Here is a 21,527-nt window from a genome sequence, read left to right as displayed (position 1 = left end):
AAAAAACTCAAAATGAAGCAACAATTAGCATTCAAAATAAGCTTTATTCTGCTCCCCAGTTAAGCCAACTTTGTAGATGGCCTGAATAATGGGAATGATCTGTGGTTATTTCCTTTTCCAGAGAAATATTTCCTTTTCCAGAGAAATAGATGCATCAGTGGCTGTTTTCATAGCATTTTCTTAAGAAAAAAAAAAAAACAAAACAAAACAACAAACCCACAAAACCCCAAACCTATTTATGCATTCCTTTGTCAAGTAAGCTCTCCCTACCCCAACCCCCCCAAAAAAACCCATAAAAATTATTTAGTCGTGATTATTTTTGCAAGTACAGGCTTCCATAAGGTACATTAATACTGTGAGTGAACCTATTCCATTTAAAAAACAAACCAAAATGCAGTAATATTCTATAGGGGGAAAAAACGGATTTAAAAATAATTCTCTACTCAGATACACTTGTCTAGCATAAAGGACTTTTCAGGTTAAAAAATATTTCTAAATTAGTAACAGCTGAAAGCATATATTCTCATAGAAAAAATAAAACAAGAAAAAAGTCACTAATACCCAAGGCACATTAATAAATGGAGGTTTGGAAAGCAGTAAAACCCACCTGTTACAATGTTAGAATGAGAAACCGAATCAGATCTCTTGCTTCCTACACCAGCCAGGCTTTATGGGCCACAACATGGCAAAAAGAGATGCCTATATGCTAAGCCAGTCCAAAGCCTCCTACTTTGCTGTTAGCTCTGGGATCTCCCAAGTACTCTAAGCACTCAGCATTCCTCACCTTTAAGCATGACCTGTTCTTAATGGCAAATCATCGCTTACAAAACCACCTTACAACTACAGAGGCAGATTTTTGTGTAGCAAGATTCTGACTAGCAAACATCCCACAAAGAGCTGAGCAGCTTCCCTGCAGAAATACACCTTTCTACACACAAAAATACTCCTCTAATTTGGGTGGTCGCAGCCCACAAGACCCATGATAGAATGCCAGCACAACCAGAATTTAAGCCAGAACACCATGGTGCTGCGTTCACACCAAAAGCCAAAGCCTGAGGAGCTGCAAAGGGAATATTGGCTCTGTTGTAGGTAGAGGGACAATGGCTTTGACCGGCAGTGTCAAAAGAAGCAACTTTCAAGGAGCTATTTACAGCAACTGATGTAGGAAGCAATTCTAAGTCCTGCACTGCCAGGCAGCATTGCTTTATCACACTACCCATAGAACTTGGTCCAGAAGCCAGGCTGGGCAAGGCCACTGCCAGTTGCAGCTTCTTGTTCAGTTCTCACCTACTCCAAGACCACTGCCTGATCGCTCACGGATGTTCTCTTTAAAACTAAACTTTAAAAAATAGATTTTTTTTTTTTTTTTTCCTTTTCTGAAGCCAGCCAGGCTTTTCATAGCAGCATCTTAACAACACTTTGCGAGGGATGGCCCATTGGTCCCGGAATATTTGAAGGCCGTGTTCCAAACTCCAGGCATTTCACTAACCTGCAAATACAAAATAGAAGTTAGTGCATTTCTTGCTCAGTTTTATCATCTTCCAGAGTACAACACTCAGCTTGAGAAATCAACAGAGAAAAGAATATCACTCTAAGCACCAAGTGAGCCCGTTACTTAACTGGCCTGAGTTTCCACTGCAACACAGGGCTCCGTTTCCCTCCGAGTAGTGACAAGCTATCTTTTACAGGTGTTGGAATTTCAGTTCTAGCATTACAGCCGCAGATGTGTAATCAGCTGCATGAATATGTAAATATATGGCCCTTAAGGCTTTCTTGTAGGAGCTTTCATGGGGTTTCTCCCTAGGCTGGGATAGCAAGTACAACATGGAGCAATCCTATACTACAACTTTAGGCACTGGGTAACAGGTATTCCCGGCGCAAAGGTCTAATTAAGTCTGGAACAAACTTTACTATAGGCACTTAATTTACCAAGAATCTAAAGAATGTGCTATACAAGATTGGCAGGGTTTAAGCAGACACTGAACTGTAATTTGCTATACCCTTACTGATTTTTCTTCATTTGTTTAAAGACAACCAGTTCAACTGTTCAGACAAATTTATAAGTTGAGTCAGGTAACTTCCTGTCAGCTGTTCTTAGCATCTGCAAAGCATTCTGATTGAGTGCACCCATTATTTGCCTTTTGCCAGTTCTCCCATAAATGAGAACCTTAAACTGTGATAAGGGAAAGTCCCTACATGCCATAATGTTCCTGAGAGATCATTTGTATGAGAACATAAAGCATAAAAACAAACTAAGCCAATAAGCAAGAGCTCCTCTGTTGTACTTTGTCCCATTTGAACACTGGGTTTATAGCAAAACGTGTATTACATTTGCTTTGAATTTGTGGTTTTCAAAACTTGATTCCAGCTAGTCTTCGAATTTCAGCAGCTAGTCATACCAAATTTTAAAAACTGATCTGAAACCTTCAAATCATAATCATCAATAACTAAATTTCATTATCTTTTGAAAACAAATCTCTCTCTACCAAAACAAAGATTTAATACTAAATAGACCGGTACCAGTCAACTAAGTTCTAACACCAACAATTCTCACTAAGACACAACAGCAGAGAACAACACTCACCCTGGATCACACAGAGGCTGATGAGGACTCAGGCGTGTTTCAAGGACATCTCTGTTCATGTACATGGACACCGTGGTTCTGTTTGGAGACTGGTCATACACAAAGTTTCGGCAAGATGCAAGTTTGGACTCCAAAGCCTAATGTAAACACAGATGAGGCAAGTGTCAGATATCTCCCTTCTCTTTCGCAAGATGGCATTGTGGCACACCAAAATGGCATTAAAAGCATTTAGGGTTTGATATTTTTTTTTGTTTGTTTCTTTTAGAATGAGTTGTCTAGTGGAGGAACCTGCTAGACCCCAGAGCCACACGAGTTCTGAATTTTTGAAGACACGAAGCCAGTCATCTCTCTAAAGCCGAATCTCTGTTTCTGTAGGGGTTAACCTACAGAAGGAGTTTACCCACTGTAGGGGTTAATGCTGTTCACCAGCAGGAACACAAAATCCTCACCTTCTTTCTTACAGGCACAACTTCTTAGATTACTAAATGTTCATTTGAGTTATCTGATTCCCTAGACACATATTAGGTTGTATGTAGTAGGTGGTACACCTGAGGAAACCGAGCCACAGATACCCTATTCTCCACTACATGCTTCCATCCTGGATCACTCCACCTTTGTTGCTGGGTTGCTCTTTGGCTGTATCGGTTCTGCAGCTCAGCCCATCAAAAAGTCATACAAATGCTTGTGCCAACCCAGCACTGGGACATAAGGGAGAAAACAGAAGGAAGTAATGGGACAACTTTTCCAGCATCAGCACTACCTTAAATGTCAAACTAAAGCTTAACACGATATTAAGCCTTGCTCAAAAGACTACTGGACTCTTAAGGCAAACTTCAGCAGAAGCCCTCTGGACAGCAGGCACCAGCTTGCTTTCTTCTCTGCCTTTATGGGAGCAGATCCCTTCTTAATTTACTCATGCCAATTTATTCTTTCTGCACATGCACTTTCAGAAATTTGTAGAAAAAGTTCTTATGCCCATGTGGATAAGATCTTAGAAAAGCAGAGCAGATCTCTATTTGGGGATTGGTCAGAAACGTACAGACTCCAGACCAAATTTCAAGGCTACGCTTAGCTAACCTGGGGGCAAGATACTTTCTCCAATCTCCCCTGAGCAGCAGCACAAATAGTGCTGGCTGTAGCTTCAGACAGCTGTACCTTTCCAAGAGCATTGCCTAGCAGATAATCACTCACCCCCACTTTTCGCAGCAAGTCTCCCACGATGTTAAGTGCAGATATTCTTGCAGCAGGTGTGAGAGGGGTTGCACTGTAACTGTCCTCAAGACCTGCAGGGCAGATTAAAGAAGGATACATTACTCATTTAAAAAAAAAAAAAAAAAAAAAAAAAAAAAATCACACCACAATTTTGACACTGGAAGGCAGAAGATAACCTGACAGACAGAGCAGAGGAAATATTGATATCTTCACCATTTTATATCTCACCTCCAGATCTTTCACATCCATTAGGAATAAGAAGCACTGTCTCCCTGAGACAGCTCAAGTTACACTGTCCTAAGCTCAAGTCTCTAGATGTGCTATGGCTTGGGTTTCTAGAGATCTGTTCTACCAGTCTACTCTGCACCTCTGTTGCTGCAGTGGAACTAGAGGGATGTGTCCTCAGAGAGGACCATCATATCTCATTTTATTACACATCTCCAAATCCTCTCACTTTTACAGAAGCATTAATTCCTCCACACAAAACACATCGTTTTAGGTTAGGCATACTGAAGCCCACAATCAAAACTCTGTTAGTGCTCAGAGCTATATCAAAATGTGACATTAAAAATCCCCGCATTTATGCATACACATGAACACAGTTACACAAATTTCTGGCTTTTTAAGTGTGAAGATTGGAGATTTTGTGTTAGAGGTTTGAAATATTGAAATAATCAGTGCTCACAAAAAATAAGTAACTGACATTATTGACATGAAAAGCAGAGATATAGTCATTTAGTACAAACAGCTAGGATGACCTGTCAGTGTCCTGCTGCTCCAGAGTAAAAAGAAAGCCTCTCTCAAAGAGCACCTACTCTCACAGAGAAACCAACTCAAGTAACCCAAGTGTGACATTAAAGGTCATGCTGACCTTTTTAAAGTCCTTCCCCTAAGCTAGCCCAACGTGTCTGGGACAGTTGTGAACTAATACTATAGTCCCATCAGTTCTTCATGTCCCTCACAATTATTATTACTGGACAGTTCAAATGAAATGGAAAAGAAGAGCCTATGAATAAACCCCAAAAATCCCAGTCTATGAATACTGAGACCATGGTAACTGAATTTAGGTGCCTTTAAGTGAAACCCTCAACTCTGTTCCATTCTTCTCATTCCTCCCTTAGCCAGAAATCAAAGTAAAACCAAGGGCATCTAATAGTATTTCTGCGCTGGTTCCCTGTCAGTCACCTCTCCTAAATGTCGCAGGGGTGGATATGTTGATGTTGGGTGTCCGGTGCACCGAGGGAGTTGAAGGCACAGATAAGGATGCTTGAACTGCAGTGTCTGTTCTTCCTGTTTCCAGGGTAGTTCGCATCGGTGTTTTGGGTTTCTCCTGTTTCTGCTGCACTGCAAGCTCTTGTCGTAGATCTATGGAGGAAGCAACAGAAAGCAAGCCTTTGGAGTATGTATCCACCAAGACAAAAACAAGTTTGTTTTGCTTAAAAGATTGTTCCCCTTGTGGAGGATCCAGGCATATGTTCAAAATCTGGACAATCACTAAAGACTTTTCTAGGATTGTGGTTTACGATGTTTCTGTAGTATTAGTTCAGTTGCTATTATCTGGCTTTAATTTTCAAATCCCTTCACAAGGCTCCCTTTGAGCTCAAGGAATTAACTTCTTTCCAAATGTTACAGGCTGGTAAGCAGAAGCACCTCAAGGCTGAGGCTAAGCAACTCATTCCAGCTCCCTGCCAGGTTGAGATTCTCCCTATTGCACCCTTTTCTCTTCTACCCTGGTTTCCACATGAAGGAAACCTGAGCTGAGGCCAGGTGGAAGCCACACTATCATCTAGCCAAGGAATAGAGCACTTATGTCCCACAGCCTGGCTGTAGCTTAAGGAAACCACTCGAGGGCACAGAATCTGAACAGACCTAAAAATAGAAGGTGTTTTTTTCAGCTCCATGGCCTCTCTCTTCTCACCCAGCCTTACTGACAGAAATCAAGAAGTAACACATGAGGCTATTCAAAGGTAACTAGAAGTCAGTCACAGCCCTCCTGTTTTACTGCCCGATTAGTGTTTCATTGACTCCGCTTTTCACAGGCCAGGAAACAATTAGGTTATTAAAGCTGACCTTCACGGGTTACAGGAAGCCAGACCAGCACATGCCCCAGCTGGACTGGCTCTTCTTAACCCCCTAAGGCCCTGAAGCATCACCACATATTAGGAAGAGGCTGGAACAGACTTTTGCTTTGCGAGCTGCTCTGGAACAAGGTCAGGAGTTCAAGGAGTCGGGGGGAACAGTCTTGAAGCTTCCTCATTTGCTTCTGCATTTCAGATAGCAGATTTAAACGATGCAAACTTAAAAGCCAAGCTCTAAGATATACGGAGAGGACTGAACAGCTATAAGCCAGGAGGGAGAAAAGAAAAGATACAAGTAATTTCTGTCTAACCTCTAGCTTCATCTTTCAGGCGCTGCACAGACTCCAGGAGGTTTTCTTTCTCATCCAGCTCACTCTCCAGAAATGCATTTCTTTCAATAGCCTGGTTTAAACGCTGTTCAAAATCCTCCAGAGACATTATAGTGGCTCTGAAAAAGCGTGCACAAGATGTCACTACCAGATCTTTCAAGCACATAGAGGAACTCCCTCTCTCACAAGAAAAGGGATAATGTTGCATTTCTGTTTGGTTTGCTTTGTTTTATTATCTTTTATTTTAGCTTTTAAGGTAAGAAAGTGTATAGTGGGAGGAGTGGAAGGAAAAAGAATAATTATTGCATTTCCCATCTGCCACAAACCTCCTCACCACAATCATCACTTAAGTGATTAGTTCAGAATGGCAGTGCTAACAAGCATGGCATCACAAACAGCTCAGTGACACCGCACTCACAGGACAGAGCAGAACTGGAAAAAGGGAAACAGAAGGTAGGTCACCTTTTTGCTCTTTCCAAGTCATCGTTTGCTTGCTCAAGTTCTCGAATGTATTTCTGAAGTTGATCTTTAATAGCTTTTGTCTGTGCCAAGTCATCTTCCAGCGCAGAGATTTGCCTGTATCCTTCCGAATGCTGCATTTCAATCTTTTCCTAATCAAAGGCAAATCAAACAGCATATCAGTGACTTCGCAACACACATTCTTTTTCTGTGGCATTGTCTGAGCACCTTTAAAGGCAGAGGCTGTCAAGTTTTTTAAGAAACATCACCTTACATATGATAAAATGCCAACAAAGCCAATTGCTCACATACTTCTGGTCTGCCAGCAGACAAGAGCTCTTCCAGTTGCTCCTTATCAAACAATGGTGCCGGAGAGCAGTTCCCGACCTCCACAGCACCGGGCCGTTCCTTGCTCTCCCAGACAGCAAGACTTAGCATAATCTCTGAGCCCCAAGAGCTTTAGCAATGCACAAAGCAAGATGCAAGAGAAGCCACTTATTTTCAACTCTAGTAAGAAGTCAGGCAGTACTTAGCAGCCTACATAACAAGAAAAAAAATAAATCGAAGTGTGACACTGTTACATACTACTGTGGAACCAGCAAGATTCTCCACTGCCCCTGTGGTTTTATTAGCCCAAAGCACGTTCAGAGCTCTAGATCACAAAACTTTTCAGGTGCAGTTACACAACATGCTTTGGATGCGAACCTAAAAAACTCTGTCTCCCTTTACAGCATGTACACAAAGCTACATTCAAGAGAGGCACAGGGCAGGAAGGAAGGGTTAGCTTCTCCATCAAATATCTCTCTCCTGCTCTTGTCACTATATGTGGCGTTAGCTCCACATCATGCAACAGGGAAAGCTTCACAGCACACTGTCTACTGCAACACTTTACACTCCATCACCATGCTACCGGACCAATTTAACATGCCAGAGGTTTTTTCAAAACACCAAGATTGCTGTGTAAGTAGCCTTTCTGAAGTGCTTTCTCCATCCAGAATTTAAGTACAACACTCAAAGTCACTGAAAACAAATCCATGCACTAGAATTTGACTGATAATTTGAAGACAGCTATTTTAGCATATGAAACGCATAGACAAGGAGGATGGATAGAGATACCCGTTCTGAATTAGGAAATTCTTAATTGATTACACTGTGGAGACACTGCTGTATTTCTACATCTCTGAAGCATAGTTGCTTGCTGAATTTAAGAGCCCCCAAGCTCTAAGAGGCAGATTACTTTCAACTAGCTTTTCAGGACACTCTAAACAAACCCTTCAAAGCATTGTTTCCGTTTAGTTTTAGGTAGTGTGAACTCTGGTTTCTGAGGGGGGCACAAGCACGCACACTAGGCTGGTAAGCTCAAAGCCACAAGCTGTGTGGGCCTGGCAAAGTTCACTAGCACTGACCTAGATGCAGACACCAACCCTTGATGGGCTCAGTTAACACTGCTGCTCAATGGCTTCACCAGTTTAATGCTTTGCTCTTGAATTGATACAGATAAAAGACCAGAACTGCAAGGTTTGAGTCTTTGTTTTCAGCCAATTGTAATAAACTATCAGCTGATCTGGCCATCAATAGGGTCTCTGTTCCTTCACTGCAGGCTGCTACTGCAGTTTTCAGGCTGCATGAATAGCCAATTGTTAAAAGGTTTGTTTCAAGCAGAATATGTTTTAATAAAGTTATCCACTGTGAAGAATAATTAAAGATTTTCTAAAATACATTTACCCTCCACTTTTTGAGGTTCTATGTTGTTTCCTACTATTTTCATTCTTAACTGCTTTGGCTGGTTTACTGTCCCCTCCTCTCATCCTAACTTCTCTAAAGAAAGAAAATAGTCCACACCCTCCTCAACTAAATGAACTGCAAGTTTTATTTTTGTCAAATTTATGCCTTCTCTCCAAACCCATCAGCTTCCATGGGTTTATGTGGCTACATGGAACAGTAGACCAATATAACACATTTGGAACAAAGATCAGTGCAATGTAACAAATACAAGGAAACAAGCTTGGAGATTTGGCTATAAAAAAGCAGGGGAGAGCAGAATCACTCAGTTGGTGCTAGAGGGATGGGACATCTGCCTGAAACGCAAGAGTATTTCCTTAAGACAGTAATTTGGACAACAGTTTAGACCAAAAGCGTTGCACACCTGAATTAATCACTTAAGTGATTAATCACTTATACCAATACCTTTAGTCCCATTAACTCATTATTGCATCCAATTGAGTAGAAGTGCAATTAAATTAATCTCTGCTTCCACCGATATTGACTTAGCCCAACAAAACACAGTGTAGTGTTTCTTCTTACCTCACCTGTAAGTAAAAGGCCAACATGATCAAACTTTAAAAAGGCATAGCAATTTCAGTGACAATTTTTTTCAAGTTTAAGAAAACTTATCAGTATTTCCTAAACCTGTCTACCAGCACAGGGGACTAGCAGCAGACTGAAATGAGGCATAGATAGTTTCATTATTTCTTATTTCACTGTAGCAAGAAGTTCCATCTCAGTAAGTTCATATCCTTTATGTTTCATAATTATGGAAGTTAATGCTTTTCAGCTGGTTCTTAGTTTCACAGAAGACTAACCAAGTGTAAAGAGGACAAACTCTCTTTCCCCCAAGTACACACAGATTCAGTAATACAACCAGGACTGAAACTCTTATACTTCTCAGTCCTATGTGTTACCCACTGGCTGCTGCTTTCCAGCTTATCTGGAATGCCAGATAATAAATCCATGAACTATTGAGCTTTCTTATATAATGCAAGAACACAGATGGAATGTTTGTATTTTGATTGTTCTGCAATATTATCTGTGTCTGCACAATGCAGACAGCAAGAAAGCTGTGAACAAAAGCACTAAGTAGATGGAAGAAGGAATAGAACAGCAGCTCTGTTACGTTCATGTTTACTCTCCATTCTACTGCAAATAGTTTTTTCCTGTCTCAAATCTATCCTGACATATAGCCACAACCTGCAAACAGGGGTTCAGGAACATTACCAAGGTACCCCACACCCTCAAAGCGGACAACAGATTGGCATTTCTTAATTTTTCAAGACTTCCTTTTTTGCAGTTTTCTGTTCAATTTCTTTGCACTGCAGAAGGTCCCCTGCAAGCTGAATCTGCATGTGCCCATCTCGTTCACCTTTGCACTTAGGATGTACTGATACTGTATGCATCAGCCACTCTTACCTTAACTGACTCTAGTTCCATTCGCAGACGATTGTTTTCTGACAGAAGGTCTCTGTTTCTGGACTCCGTTTGCTGCAGTTGGGTCTCCAGTTCAGCTTCATACTCTCGACTCCCTTCCTGGAATTCACGCAATTCCTCCTGTGTATTCTCAGCACTAGAGAGCAATTCCAGCAACAGAACTCATCATAATGAACAAAAAAGCCCATATATCTTGTACCCTCAAGGTAAAAAAAATACCACCCTTTAACACAGAAGGCTCTATGCCCTTCTCCAAAATACATATTCAACAGGAAGAGAGGGCCATATGCAAATGTTTCCCTGTGAAGCAGGGAAAGCCACCCCATAGCAAACTGGTAAACAAATAAAAAAAAAGCCCAAATAAATAGAAAAATCCCAAAGTCTGTCTTCACACTAGAGGTGATGAGGACATGCGGAGTCTCTTTAGCGTGTACATTTTCCACTGCTATCTGCACATTTAGTCTATTATTCAATTCATTTATTTGGAAATATGAACAAAGCTATTTTTAGTTAGCAATAAAAAGTGATAAAAAGAGGAAGATGGAAGGAAAGATGTTCTTACATTCTCAAGCAACTCTATTGAAATAATCCTCCAGCACGCTAAACAAGCGGCACTGAAAGGTCCAAACACCTGGTCTAAGAAAAGACCCACCAATATCAGCATCTAAAAAGTTTGGATTTTTTTTTCACCCTTTACTGCATTTAGAGCAACATATTGAGCTAAAGGGAAGAGCAAAGTATGTTCATTCTCAGCCAGTGATCATCCTCCATCTACGTGCTGTCAAACCATTCTTGATCCACACAGAGGTATAAAGAGTGAACCGCAGCATCTCTTTCTGCAATGGCCTGGATCATCCACCCCCAACAAGGTTCTACAGCAAGTTTACCCGGGCTGCCCCCAACTGCAGTCAGAGGTACAATTTCAGAACACACAGTCCTACTCAAACCAGAGCAAGGACCAAAACCAGCAGTGCCACAGCAACACAGCTTCACTGCTCAAATATGCATCAAGGACTCCGGGCTGCTGTAGTTTATGCAGAAGCATTGCTACTGCTCCCACTCAAGACAGAGGAGTAAATTCAAGGTGGTTCAGCTATGCGGTACTATCTATGTCTTTGCACACAGTGTTATGCATGTTATGCGCCCTGTTGAACAGCCCAGAGGAATGAAGCCACTGCCTTACCACTGCTTGTATTTCATAGCCAACTCTTTCCAGTATCTGGTTTCCTCTTCCACTGAGCTGAAGTGATGTCCTTCTGAGTCTTCCATGGTAAGTCCTCAAAGTTTAAAACTCCAGTTTAATTTTTCACCCCCTGGAAAATTAAAGGATCAAGCATAAGAATTAATGCAGTGAGCTACCTCAGTGCTTTCTGCAGCAGAGCAGAGCATCCCTCCTCCCAGGAAGTCACTGCACGCCTGGAGACCAAACTGAAGACCAGCCTTGACAGGGCTCTGCCAGATTTACCATACATGTGTAAGAATCACTACTGAGTAATCAGGTCCCTTTTCCCAGTTCTTCCAAGGCTGCTGCACGCCTACGCCACATCCCTAGCAGTGAGCACTTTCCCCACCCTCCGACTGCACAGCACAGAGCACCAAACCTTAAACTTCATTGGCAGCTGTGCCAATGCACACAGAACACAAGTGAAAGAGAAGACGTCAGGCACTTCAGCTCCAAAGACAGTGCAATTAAGGTCGATTTCAACAACCCTAAAGACAGTTACCATGAAATTAAAGAGAAACTTCAAAGAGACACAGATAAGGTACTCAAGATTCTAATCTCCTGTGTTAACACTTCCAGGAACACCTAAGCTTTTTATGGAGATAACCGCTAGACATGTGAAAAATTTCTCCCTAGGTTAACATAGAAAAAGCTACCCGACTTTAAATGTGAAATATCACAATCCATGTATGGCTGAGGCCCACAATATATCTGGATACTTCAGAGAACCATGGGAGAAGGGAGCTCCAGAAATTCCCAGGGAAGTGAGGATGAAAGCCCCACAGAGGTTTTAGTGGGATACCACCTGGTTGGACTAAGGTATGCAGATAGATTGCAGCAACCCAGTGAGCAATCCAGACCATTCAGCTGTCCCTGTGCCAGCATAAACCCAGTCACAGGACATAGTCCCAAATGGGAAGGACACATGAAAGAGCCACAGGAGAATCAAGAACTCAAGTTTGTCACTCCTGCTTGAAGACTTAAGTATCTAAGCACCACAATTAAATAACTGCCCTCTGACATGCACAATGCACTCTAATAAACAGGTCACTGGCAAATATAATTTTATATGAGTTAGTCTTGACAATGGAGAAACATCAAACCTAATGCGCTGGATAACCTGCCTATGTCCCGCCCTGGTTGAGGCAAAGATTCCACATAGACATTATCCATTTAAGAGAAACCCAAATAAATCAGGACAGTAAATAAAGGTGGAGTTGAACAATTCATGACAATGGCAGTTGTCAGAAAACCGTATTGCTGAAATCTAACAATGAGGAAACACAGTTCTACCAAGTTTCAGCTCTGGATCTACTGAGCAAAACATTTTCTAGAGGTAATCCTGATGGAATAAAGAGGAAAAAAACCAGCCAAAGCCTTCAAAGATCATTTAGATCTCAGTCCTGCCTTCTACTCTTCTTATTTATGATACTCAGCAAATGCTGGATGAGACCTTCTGAGCAGCATGTCATAGCTAAAGAAAACGTGCATAAACTGCACATCTATGGAACCAATGGAAAAAATTAGTCATAACCTGTGTTGAGGCTTTCCTCTCCAGAAAAATCACCTGGTTTAAAGAGGATTAACAGTATACTAGATAAATGGCTGAGACAAACATATGTAGTTCTTACCTCTAATACAGACAACTGTATCAAGTACTCAAAGTAGTCTGGCTATCTAAAGCACGATTCTTACATACCCAAGCAATGCTGCAAAGCACAAGTCCTTCCCACAGCCTAGGCCACTTTCAGGAGATTATTGAGCAAAGATTCGCAACAGCGACATGGGCTGTGCCCACACACCTCAATGCACAGTATCAGCTACACACTCACAGAAATTCCACTATTATTTGGAAGGGGAGCTGGCTGGTGGGGGGGAAGTTGCTAAGCTTTAGTTCTTAACATTTTGTGTCAAGAAAATGAATTATAATCAGACCAAGCTACACACCTTCCTTCTAACAAATAAAACCACTGTGTGATGTATGGACACACTTCCAGCAAGAAGTCTCTAGTTTACTGCTCTTTGTATGTATTTACAGAAGTATGCACTGGGGAGAAAGGAGAGGAAAAGGAGTGAGTAAGGAGGAGTGATTTTTCCAAACAGCACCCTTGCCTATTAAAAAGAAAATCACAACCAAGCACAATTAACATTCTTGACTTAGGATAATTTACAACACATGTACTCTATTATTTTTAAGTGAACTGAAAGTGCCTTTGATGTTAATGAGGATGTCCTATGCTCGAGGTGCTATGTACACACACACCAATCCTTGCAGCACACTTGTGAGAAAAAAAAAAATTTCTCTCTTACAGCTGAGAGACAGGGAGGGAGGGTTAGACACAAAAGAGTGATGCAGGTGCAATGGGAAACCAAGAAGGACCAGCATCCATTACTGTGGTCAAACCACTTCAGAGAACAGCAAGCCAGAGTTTCCTTTAGATGGTTATTTCTCACCACCCAGACAACAGGAATTTTCTGTATTTCTTCAAGAACAGATAATCCACCCAGGGTATGCCTGGTTTTGCTACACAAATTAAAATATGTTTCAGAAGTCTCCAAAGTGGAATTCTTCTGAAACAAGTGTTATAATAAATCCCATATCTGTGTTCAGACAGTCAACAAAAAAAAGTCAAACAAGATAAAGTTGAAGAGCAAGACATCTTGCTCCCGAAAGCTTTCAAACAACCCTTTGGAACCATAAGACACAGCCCCCGTTGGCCTCAAAAGCTTGAGTATGCTCATATCTGGCTCTCGCTTTTGTCTTCACACTGCACTTTGGAAGGACTAAAAGAATGTACTAATTCTCATTTTTTAAGATTGTCACACACAAAAGAATGTTCCCTAACTGAGCCATAAGATTTCTAAGAGTTCCACAGAACCTTGAAAACTTTCACAGAAGCATAAAGATACTGTCCCCTTCGGTTTCTAAGTATGTATTTGTAAACACGAGATTACGGACCCGCTAAGGATATTATCTGTTAAGAGTACGCTCCGTTTCATGGTTACCATTACTTATTTAGCACTTATAATTTAAAATTAATTGTTAAATTGCAAATACACGGAACAACTGTGGACCTATACTTATTCCACAAAAACGACACAACATGGCAGAGACAGTTTCACTACTGTCCCATGTCACATGCATATGCTTTTCATGTGCAACACACGAAGATGACCTACTAGGTTCCCTGTACACCTGCACTACATCTTAGCTCACAGGGATTTTTCCAGCTAATCAAAGATGCAAGATACAAACTTAAACTGAAAAGAAAATTTGCAAGTTTTGGACAAGTATTAAAGCTTTTTTGATTTTCTGAAATTCGGTTAAAAAAATATATCAAAAAATACTCACATAAATCTTTCTAAACTGCCTGTAGAAAGGATAGGGCTTTGACTTTTTGTTTTTCCCCCTGCTGTCTTCTCCCCTTGATTTTTAACAGCTTGGAGACTGTATGCAAAAGGCCTGGAAAGTAATCAATTAAACCAATTAGGAACTTCTCTTTGTCTAGGCTCCCTACAAAAGGGGGAGGGGCGAGGGGGTTAAGGAGGCTGTAGCAGTGTTTTGTTAAACACTGGCAAACTTGGAAAAAACAAGAGAAAGTCAGTCTATGGCAGGCACACACTGGCTGCACCTTACATGTTTTCGCACTCATGTAGCCAGAAGAGATATCTGGCCAGATTTCCTGCGTGCAAGCAGCACCAGTGCTGGTCTCAGACATTACAAAACCTCTACATCATACAGGAAGGGGAAGTGTTCATGGGTGGGGAATGGACTTCTGCAGTGAGAAAAATACCTCAGCATAAATGCTACAGGAAAGGATTTCATATAAGTGAGTGCAGAATTGCAAAATTCTTAAGGAAAAAAAAAAAAAAAAAACCATAAAGAAAAGCAGAAAAGCCACACTCAAAATTACTCAGGGAACTTCAATTTGGGAATCAGAGTCTGATTTCACCAAATTCCTGAGGACCTCAACTTAGATGCTGTTTTAGTAGGACTCAAAACAACCCTACATACTGAATACTTTTTTCTTTTTTAACAAAAGAACATTTTAGCTTGGTGAACAACGTTGGCCTACCTTTGTAGCAATGCCTGATGGTCTGAGTCAGAGCAATTCATATGGTAATAAAAAGCTAAAGCAGTACAACACATACTACCGAATTATCCACGGCAGAGACGGTAAGCTCCTATTAGACATTTTTCCTAACTGTAAACCAAAACAAAACCCCTCTTTGCTCCTGAAAAGTAGCTTTCCCATCCTATGAAAATTACATTTTATTAAAATAGTCCCCATGCAAGGGTCTTCCTATAACATAAGGGCCTATTTTCTTTTGTTTAAGCAATACAAAAGAAAATCACCACAAGAGAGAAAGAAAAGGAAGAGGTCATAGGAGTACCAGGATTACTACAGAATCCCACAGCCAGCACCGAAAAAAAGTTATCATCTTCTCAGGGTCTTCTCTACCAAAAGGCTTAATTCGGCAAAGCCCTCATCTTTTCAGATACCAGTCCAGCTCTGATACTTCCGAGTTTCCAGCAATTCCTAAGGCAACTCCGCAAAGTTTTCTCTCCCGGAATGCCTGACCCCGACGCTCTCAGCCACGGCCGAGCGGGAGCCCGGCAGCGCCGGGGCTGCCCGTTCCCATGCGGATCACGCAGCCGGGCGGCAGCTAAGCCGGCGGACACGGTTCCCACGGTCCCCTCCCCACCAGCAACGGCCGGAGCAACTCCAGATGCAGAAGGCGATTCGGGTTCGCAGGGAAGGATGCGGGAAGCAGCGGGGACCGCAGACAGGCAGTGTCCCAGCCCCGTCTCCCCTTGCCTCCCCGACCTGCCCCGGTTACCACCGCAGGACTCGGGACACCCGGAGAGGCTGGGCTGCGCTACGCCGCACCGAAACCGCCCTGCCCTGCCCTGCCCTGCCCTGCCCTGCCCTGCCGGTGGCAGGGGCGCTCCGCCAGAGGGGGAAGCCCCGGAGCGCTGCCCGCCCTCCCACCAGCCTGCCGGGCGACGCGGGGGAACCCCGGTCTCTCACCACCACCGCCGCAGGACCGCGGAGCTCCGCGCCGGCAGCCGCCGCTCTCCCCGGTCCGGCCCGACACGGCCGTCCCATTGGCTGCCGGTCACGTGCCGCGGGGGGCTCCGCCAATCAGCGCCGCCAAAACGCCCCTCCTGGAAGGTTTGGAAACTTTCGTTACTTTCAAAAGGCGCTCGGGGGCGGCGGCCGGGCCGGTCCCAGCCCAGCCCAGCCCGGCCCTACCGGCGGTCCCCCCGAGCGGGGAAGGATGGCCTATCCTCGGCTGCGTGCTCCGTATATCCAGCCCTGGCACGCGTCAACCACGCTAAAACCTTTCTTTCATCGGTGTTTTATGAGCTACAGCGGGCACAAGGACCTGCATCTTCTAAGATGTTAACGGTATAAATCAGCATTTGCCACCGTGATGAAATTCTAAATACCCGTTTTCCCATGAAATCCTCTAAAAGAGGAAAAGCTTTACGTCAAATATTTTTTATTATTATTCCAAAGGCCTTTTCTGAAACAGAGACCCTAACTGTTTAATGTCAGTGCAACATTTTTACACTAAAGTCCCCTTTTCACAACCAAGGAACCGGCTTCTGTGTCCCTGAAGCCCGTGTCACAAGGACAAAGCAGTCTATGAAATATTAGATACTTGCAGTCATCTATACCTCAGCACGATGTCATCATTCCAGAGAAGATACCGCAAGCATCCGCAGGGGAACGAGCTCCCCACAGACTAAGGGACAGAGCTGCAGCTCAATGCGGCCGATACGTGACTCACCGTGGCTTCGCCATGCAGGGTCAGCGTGAAGGGGACCGAGGCACGCCAAGGCTTTCTCAAGTGCCCTGGGTGCGTTCCTACCAAACAGTGCGCACAAACACTTGGTCATCAGGCGTGTCTGCCATTTGTTTCCTGAGTCAAAACAAAAACACTAATTATCACATAGGTGTAGATACACTCCAGCTTACATACATATGGTCATATGTCACCCAGTATCATTTCACACCCCTGCAGCACGTTTTACAAACTGCTGGATGACAGGCGCTCACATGCAGGGGCCCTGATCCCAGTTTCATTCACTTCTGTGATGCAACACCAGGCCTGGAGCAGAGTCTGATCCTGAAAAGACTTAACTGTCTAAACTGGGAATGTGCCTCTCCCAAAGACTTTGCAGAACAAGGCTGGGACGTAACAAAGAGGATGGATGCTTTTCTGTAAGAATATTCCACTGTGAGAAATCTATCTATAGTGAAGATAACTTTAACTGAAAAGGGTGAGCAAAACAATTATACTTTCAGGTCAGGTGTTCAGCAAAATAATTCTAATTTGAGGACAGACGTTCAGCAGAAGTAAACGGAGACAAACTATGAATAGAAAACTAAATTAGGTGTTTAAAAAATTGGGTTAATTGCAATTTGCAGTTCTGTCATTACTCAAGAATGTTTTTATTATCAGATAACTTACAGAAAATAAACCACACGCTATTGTATTGTGTGCCCAGTAATTAAAAAATTTATACATTGTTTGCAAGTTTGGAACAAAGGACATTTTACTTTAACCCTTCAAACAAATCTTTGAGGATAGTGTGAGTACACAGATGATATCAAAGATACACCTGAGTATTTTTAATATTTCTCATCTTGAAACACTTGTAACTCATAGCAAAAATTCCCAGATTTCAGAGGAAGTTGTTTAGCCTCTCATCCAATTCTGAGTGTAACAAACAGCACCCTAACAAATGCCAGAGGCTCGAAGGCTCCACTGTAAACAAGCAATAAATATTAAAAAAATGGTTACTATAATTACTATCACTGCCTTGTTTGCAAGAAGAATGAGAACATTTGTCTGTTTTAAAATTAGCAGAAGAGATGATTTTATTCATTTATTTTTAGTTTGCTGATTAATAATTAATAAATGGCAGATTTTTGTGGTGCTAGGGTTCGTGTGCTGGTTATTTTAATGAGATTGATTGACACTGATTCTTCCATGAAAGCTAAGAGAGCAAAAATCTATACACTTTAAGTTCTGGGAAGGTTTCAACACCTTATCTTTTGGCAATAAATTTCTCACGGGAAAAAATATTTGCTTTGCAGCAACAACTCACTCACTCGTCACAGAACCACTCCTCTATGGATGGAACAGGAACTGCTCATTAATTGTCACTACAAACTAGTGAACTTTTAATTTTTTTAATGGATTACTGATACCCATAACAAGAAGTGACAAACATATGTATTACAATATCATATGCAAGTACTGCTATCACTGAAGAGCAAGTATTTAACACCAATGAAACCTACTTCTATCTCTTTAAAGATGTTATATAATTCTCTGCAGTCTGCATATGTAAAATTGGATTTGCAAATGCTCAAGTAAGAAACACATTCTCACTACTTTAAAACCCTTCTGATGTCCTGAACTGACAAATTTTTTGATTATACTGTCAAATGCTCATTAATAGTGCCGGCTTGTTAAGCAAAGGAAAACATTACACCACTCGAGGCCTCGATGCAGGGCAGCACTACACCCTGAGTGAACCATGGTAACAGGGGAAGACTGGATGTAGATACTAACATTGCTACTAAGACAACTCTTAACCTTGCTGGTGGCTGCAACCCATTAGGCAAAAGTGAATGTAAAATGACAACTTAGCCTAATACTATATCACTTACAATCAAAAGATACTGAAACACCAAAAAGTGGATCTTCACTCTACTCTGTCACTAACCCCCTTCCTCGAGGGACTCAGGTACTTGCATGCCAGGGGGCAAGCCTAGCCTGGGTGAGATGGATTTGCTGCACGACCTTGGCCCAGGCTTCTGAGGGAACTGTTAAATTGTGAGACAGAGCTGTGTCTGTACAAAAGAAAAGTAAAACTACAAATAAAGGCAGGATTGTTGAGACAAGGACAATTAGTAAGTGGCACAAGGATTCAAGAGGAAAAATATCAATGCAAAAGGTCATAAAACTCTGAAGTGAATAAAACCCAATTATCTTCAGTGGATTGCCAGTGTCACTCACATCAACAGACCCAGTGAATGACAAATTATTAAAACTGAGCTAGTAGTGGAGGCCCACCCTTTTCATGATGCTTTTTTGGCTAGCAGCCTTCAGGTGTTTTATCAGGGGGTGGCGACCACAACTAATGCCTAATCAGTGGTTTGTTAGAAGCTTGTTCTTTTTTGTTAGCCAGTAATTGCTTTATATTTTTATATATTTTATATATCTTACTTTGGGAATTTATACACAGCTAACAATGCCCAAAGCAACCCACTGAAGGACAGTACAGAGAGGTCAGACACTTCTGTTAAAATAAGCAAACAGCAGATTTCTGAACAGTACTGGCATTTAACTGCTGTCCTTGGGTTTAGGACTATATACTGCCTTCAAGGCAACAGGCTCTTAGAAACCGTTAAAACTGTCCGTACCTGGCAACCAAGATTTTTTTCTGTATGTGTACAAGAAATTTCAAAGTGAAAGCTTAAATTCAGTGCAAGGCGTCAAAAAAAAAATATTACCTATAAGAGGCCAGTTCAACGCCGTGACAATTTCCTCATTTCCCGCTGCACGCCTGAGCCGTGAGCGCACCCGCTCGGGCTCCTGCTGGAGGCCGGGCCCCTCCGCGGGCCTTCCCGGAGACCTCCCCGGGGCCGACTACCCGCCGCTCTGCCCGTCCCTTCGGCTCAGGTGTGCCCGGCCCGAGACACTCCCCGCCCCCCCCCCCCCCCCCCAGTGTAAGGTGGCGGCGTCCCGGTGTAAAGGGGAACAGGGGCGCTGCTCAGCGGTCCCGTCTTTGGGGGGGGGGGGGGGGGGGGGGGGAGCAGGGTGTCCCTGAACGGGGCCTCCCTCATCCCCTCAAGTGCCGCCCTCATCCTCTCAGGGCGGCCCCGGGCACTCTCCAGCTGGGCGCGGGCAACCCCGCAGCCCCTCTAACCCCGTGTCGGGGTGTCGCCCCGCCCCGGGCCGCACGCCGAGGGCCGCCGGGAGCCCCGGGCCTGGGGCAGGTTCAAAAGCCACCGCCCGCAGCCGGGACCAGCCCGCTACGCGCTGGGGAAGAGGAGGGAGTGGAGTGGAGCGGAGCGGAGCATTACGACAGCCACCTTTGCGGCAGCGGGCTGGTTTCCGGCGCTCGGCGTCGCTTGACGGCAGAAGGAGCAGATAGGGAGGAGGGAGGACAACAAAGGGGTGTGAGGGGCCGCGGCGGCATGTGAGGGGCGGCGGGAGCGGCTCAGGTGAGGCGCGGCGCGGCGGGTGGGGGCAGAGCAGAGCCAAGCCGGGCGCGCCGGCTCCCACTAGGCCGGCGCTGCCTCCGCCGCCCTGCGGCAGCGGGGAGGCCCCGGTGGAACGCCGCGGCCCGGCAGGGACGGGAACGGGGCCGCTCCCTTCGCGGACAGCAGCCCGTCCCCCGGGCGGAGCTGCACAACGGCCTCTGCCCGGAGTCGCCCGCGGGCTGGAGCGGCGGTTTGCCCGGCAGCGCCTTGGGGCGCGCTGGAGCTGTTTGTTCGGGGCCGGGAGGGGGTGGGGTGGTGCTCGGACCGGGCCTCGCCGTAGCCCCCCGGGCTGCGGGCCAGGCCGAGCTGGAAGCGCCCGGGGAGCTGCGAGCCGCAGAGGGCAAAGTGCGGACATACGTAGCTAACATAACTTTTAATTATTTTGTTTCCAGTCACCGCTTTAATTCGTAAGTGAATTGGTGCTACCAGGCGTTTTTTAAAGCAACATACTCTAGAGCTGTAGAACTAGATTAACTTAATATTTTATACAACATAATTTTTCGCTACTTAGGGTTCGTGTGAGTAAACATTTCTGCTTTTTAAATAAGGTCAAAATTCTATTGAGGTTAAAAATAACGCTGGGACAAATAAAATGCTATGGAATGTATTCTATGGTTACTGCATTTAACATTAGATGCAAAAGAACTGAAGGAGCGTAGTCTAATGAGTGCAGTACATAGTTGGAGGGTAAGAAGGCTTAATTGCTAATCATAGTTTTTCTGGTACACTGTGGCTGACCCTTAAACAAGTTGCTTAGCTTAACAGAACCATGAAAAAGCCAAATTGATGTGGTGTGCTGTGGGGCAGTTTGAGAATTAGTAGCTGTATTTGTAAATAGCTTTAATATTTTAAAGCTCTGTTTAAATACTAAATGCTGTTTGTTTAACACAAGTATGCATAGTTTTGTTATCCAATGGAATTGGAATTCCATGGAACTGAATTCTGTTGCACTGACTTTGTATTTATTGCTGAGCTGTTCTTGAAAACTTACCTCCTGGCTTTTCTTTCCAGGAGAATGCCCTGAAAGTTTCAGGGAATTATTTCATGTCAGCAGCAATGCATTTTTGGGTGTCTGTAGCTAATGCCATGGACTCAAAGAGTGTTTTCCTCAGACCTGTGCAGCAAGTCATGAGGTATATTCCTGTACTA

General features: G+C 43.6%; 1 protein-coding gene across 2 annotated transcripts; it reads right to left on the bottom strand.

Annotated features, from left to right (window-relative positions):
- On the bottom strand, window positions 1-16,187 carry NDE1 (nudE neurodevelopment protein 1). Of its 2 annotated transcripts, none has more exons than XM_082490542.1 (9): window positions 16,122-16,187; window positions 11,050-11,179; window positions 9,849-10,002; window positions 6,666-6,814; window positions 6,186-6,322; window positions 4,982-5,161; window positions 3,776-3,867; window positions 2,585-2,721; window positions 1-1,489 (listed from the first exon to the last, which is right to left on the bottom strand). In XM_082490542.1, the coding sequence occupies exons 2-9, from the start codon at window positions 11,133-11,135 to the stop codon at window positions 1,396-1,398; spliced, it is 1,029 nt and encodes a 342-aa protein (XP_082346668.1). In that variant the 5' UTR covers window positions 11,136-11,179; window positions 16,122-16,187; the 3' UTR covers window positions 1-1,395. The 2 variants fall into 2 exon arrangements, with proteins under 2 accessions (XP_082346668.1, XP_082346669.1); XM_082490543.1 differs by lacking the exon at window positions 16,122-16,187 and adding an exon at window positions 14,441-14,552.
- Between the last annotated feature and the right edge of the window lie 5,340 nt (window positions 16,188-21,527).

Source organism: Vanellus vanellus (genome assembly GCF_965231255.1).
Source record: "Vanellus vanellus genome assembly, chromosome: 14".
Taxonomy (NCBI): Eukaryota; Metazoa; Chordata; class Aves; order Charadriiformes; family Charadriidae; genus Vanellus; species Vanellus vanellus.
The sequence above is the reverse complement of the archived record's forward strand: the minus strand, read 5'-3'. Positions and strand labels throughout refer to the sequence as shown.

Bases quoted from the DNA above. Each gene is read 5' to 3' on its own strand.
- NDE1 (XM_082490542.1), bottom strand. From the start codon at position 11,135: ATGGAAGACTCAGAAGGACATCACTTCAGCTCAGTGGAAGAGGAAACC. The intron at 6,323-6,665 runs GTGACCTACCTT...ACGCTTTTTCAG, and splicing joins GACTTGGAAAGAGCAAAAAG to AGCCACTATAATGTCTCTGG. The intron at 2,722-3,775 runs GTGAGTGATTAT...TGTTTACATTAG, and splicing joins ACTTGCTGCGAAAAGTGGGG to GCTTTGGAGTCCAAACTTGC.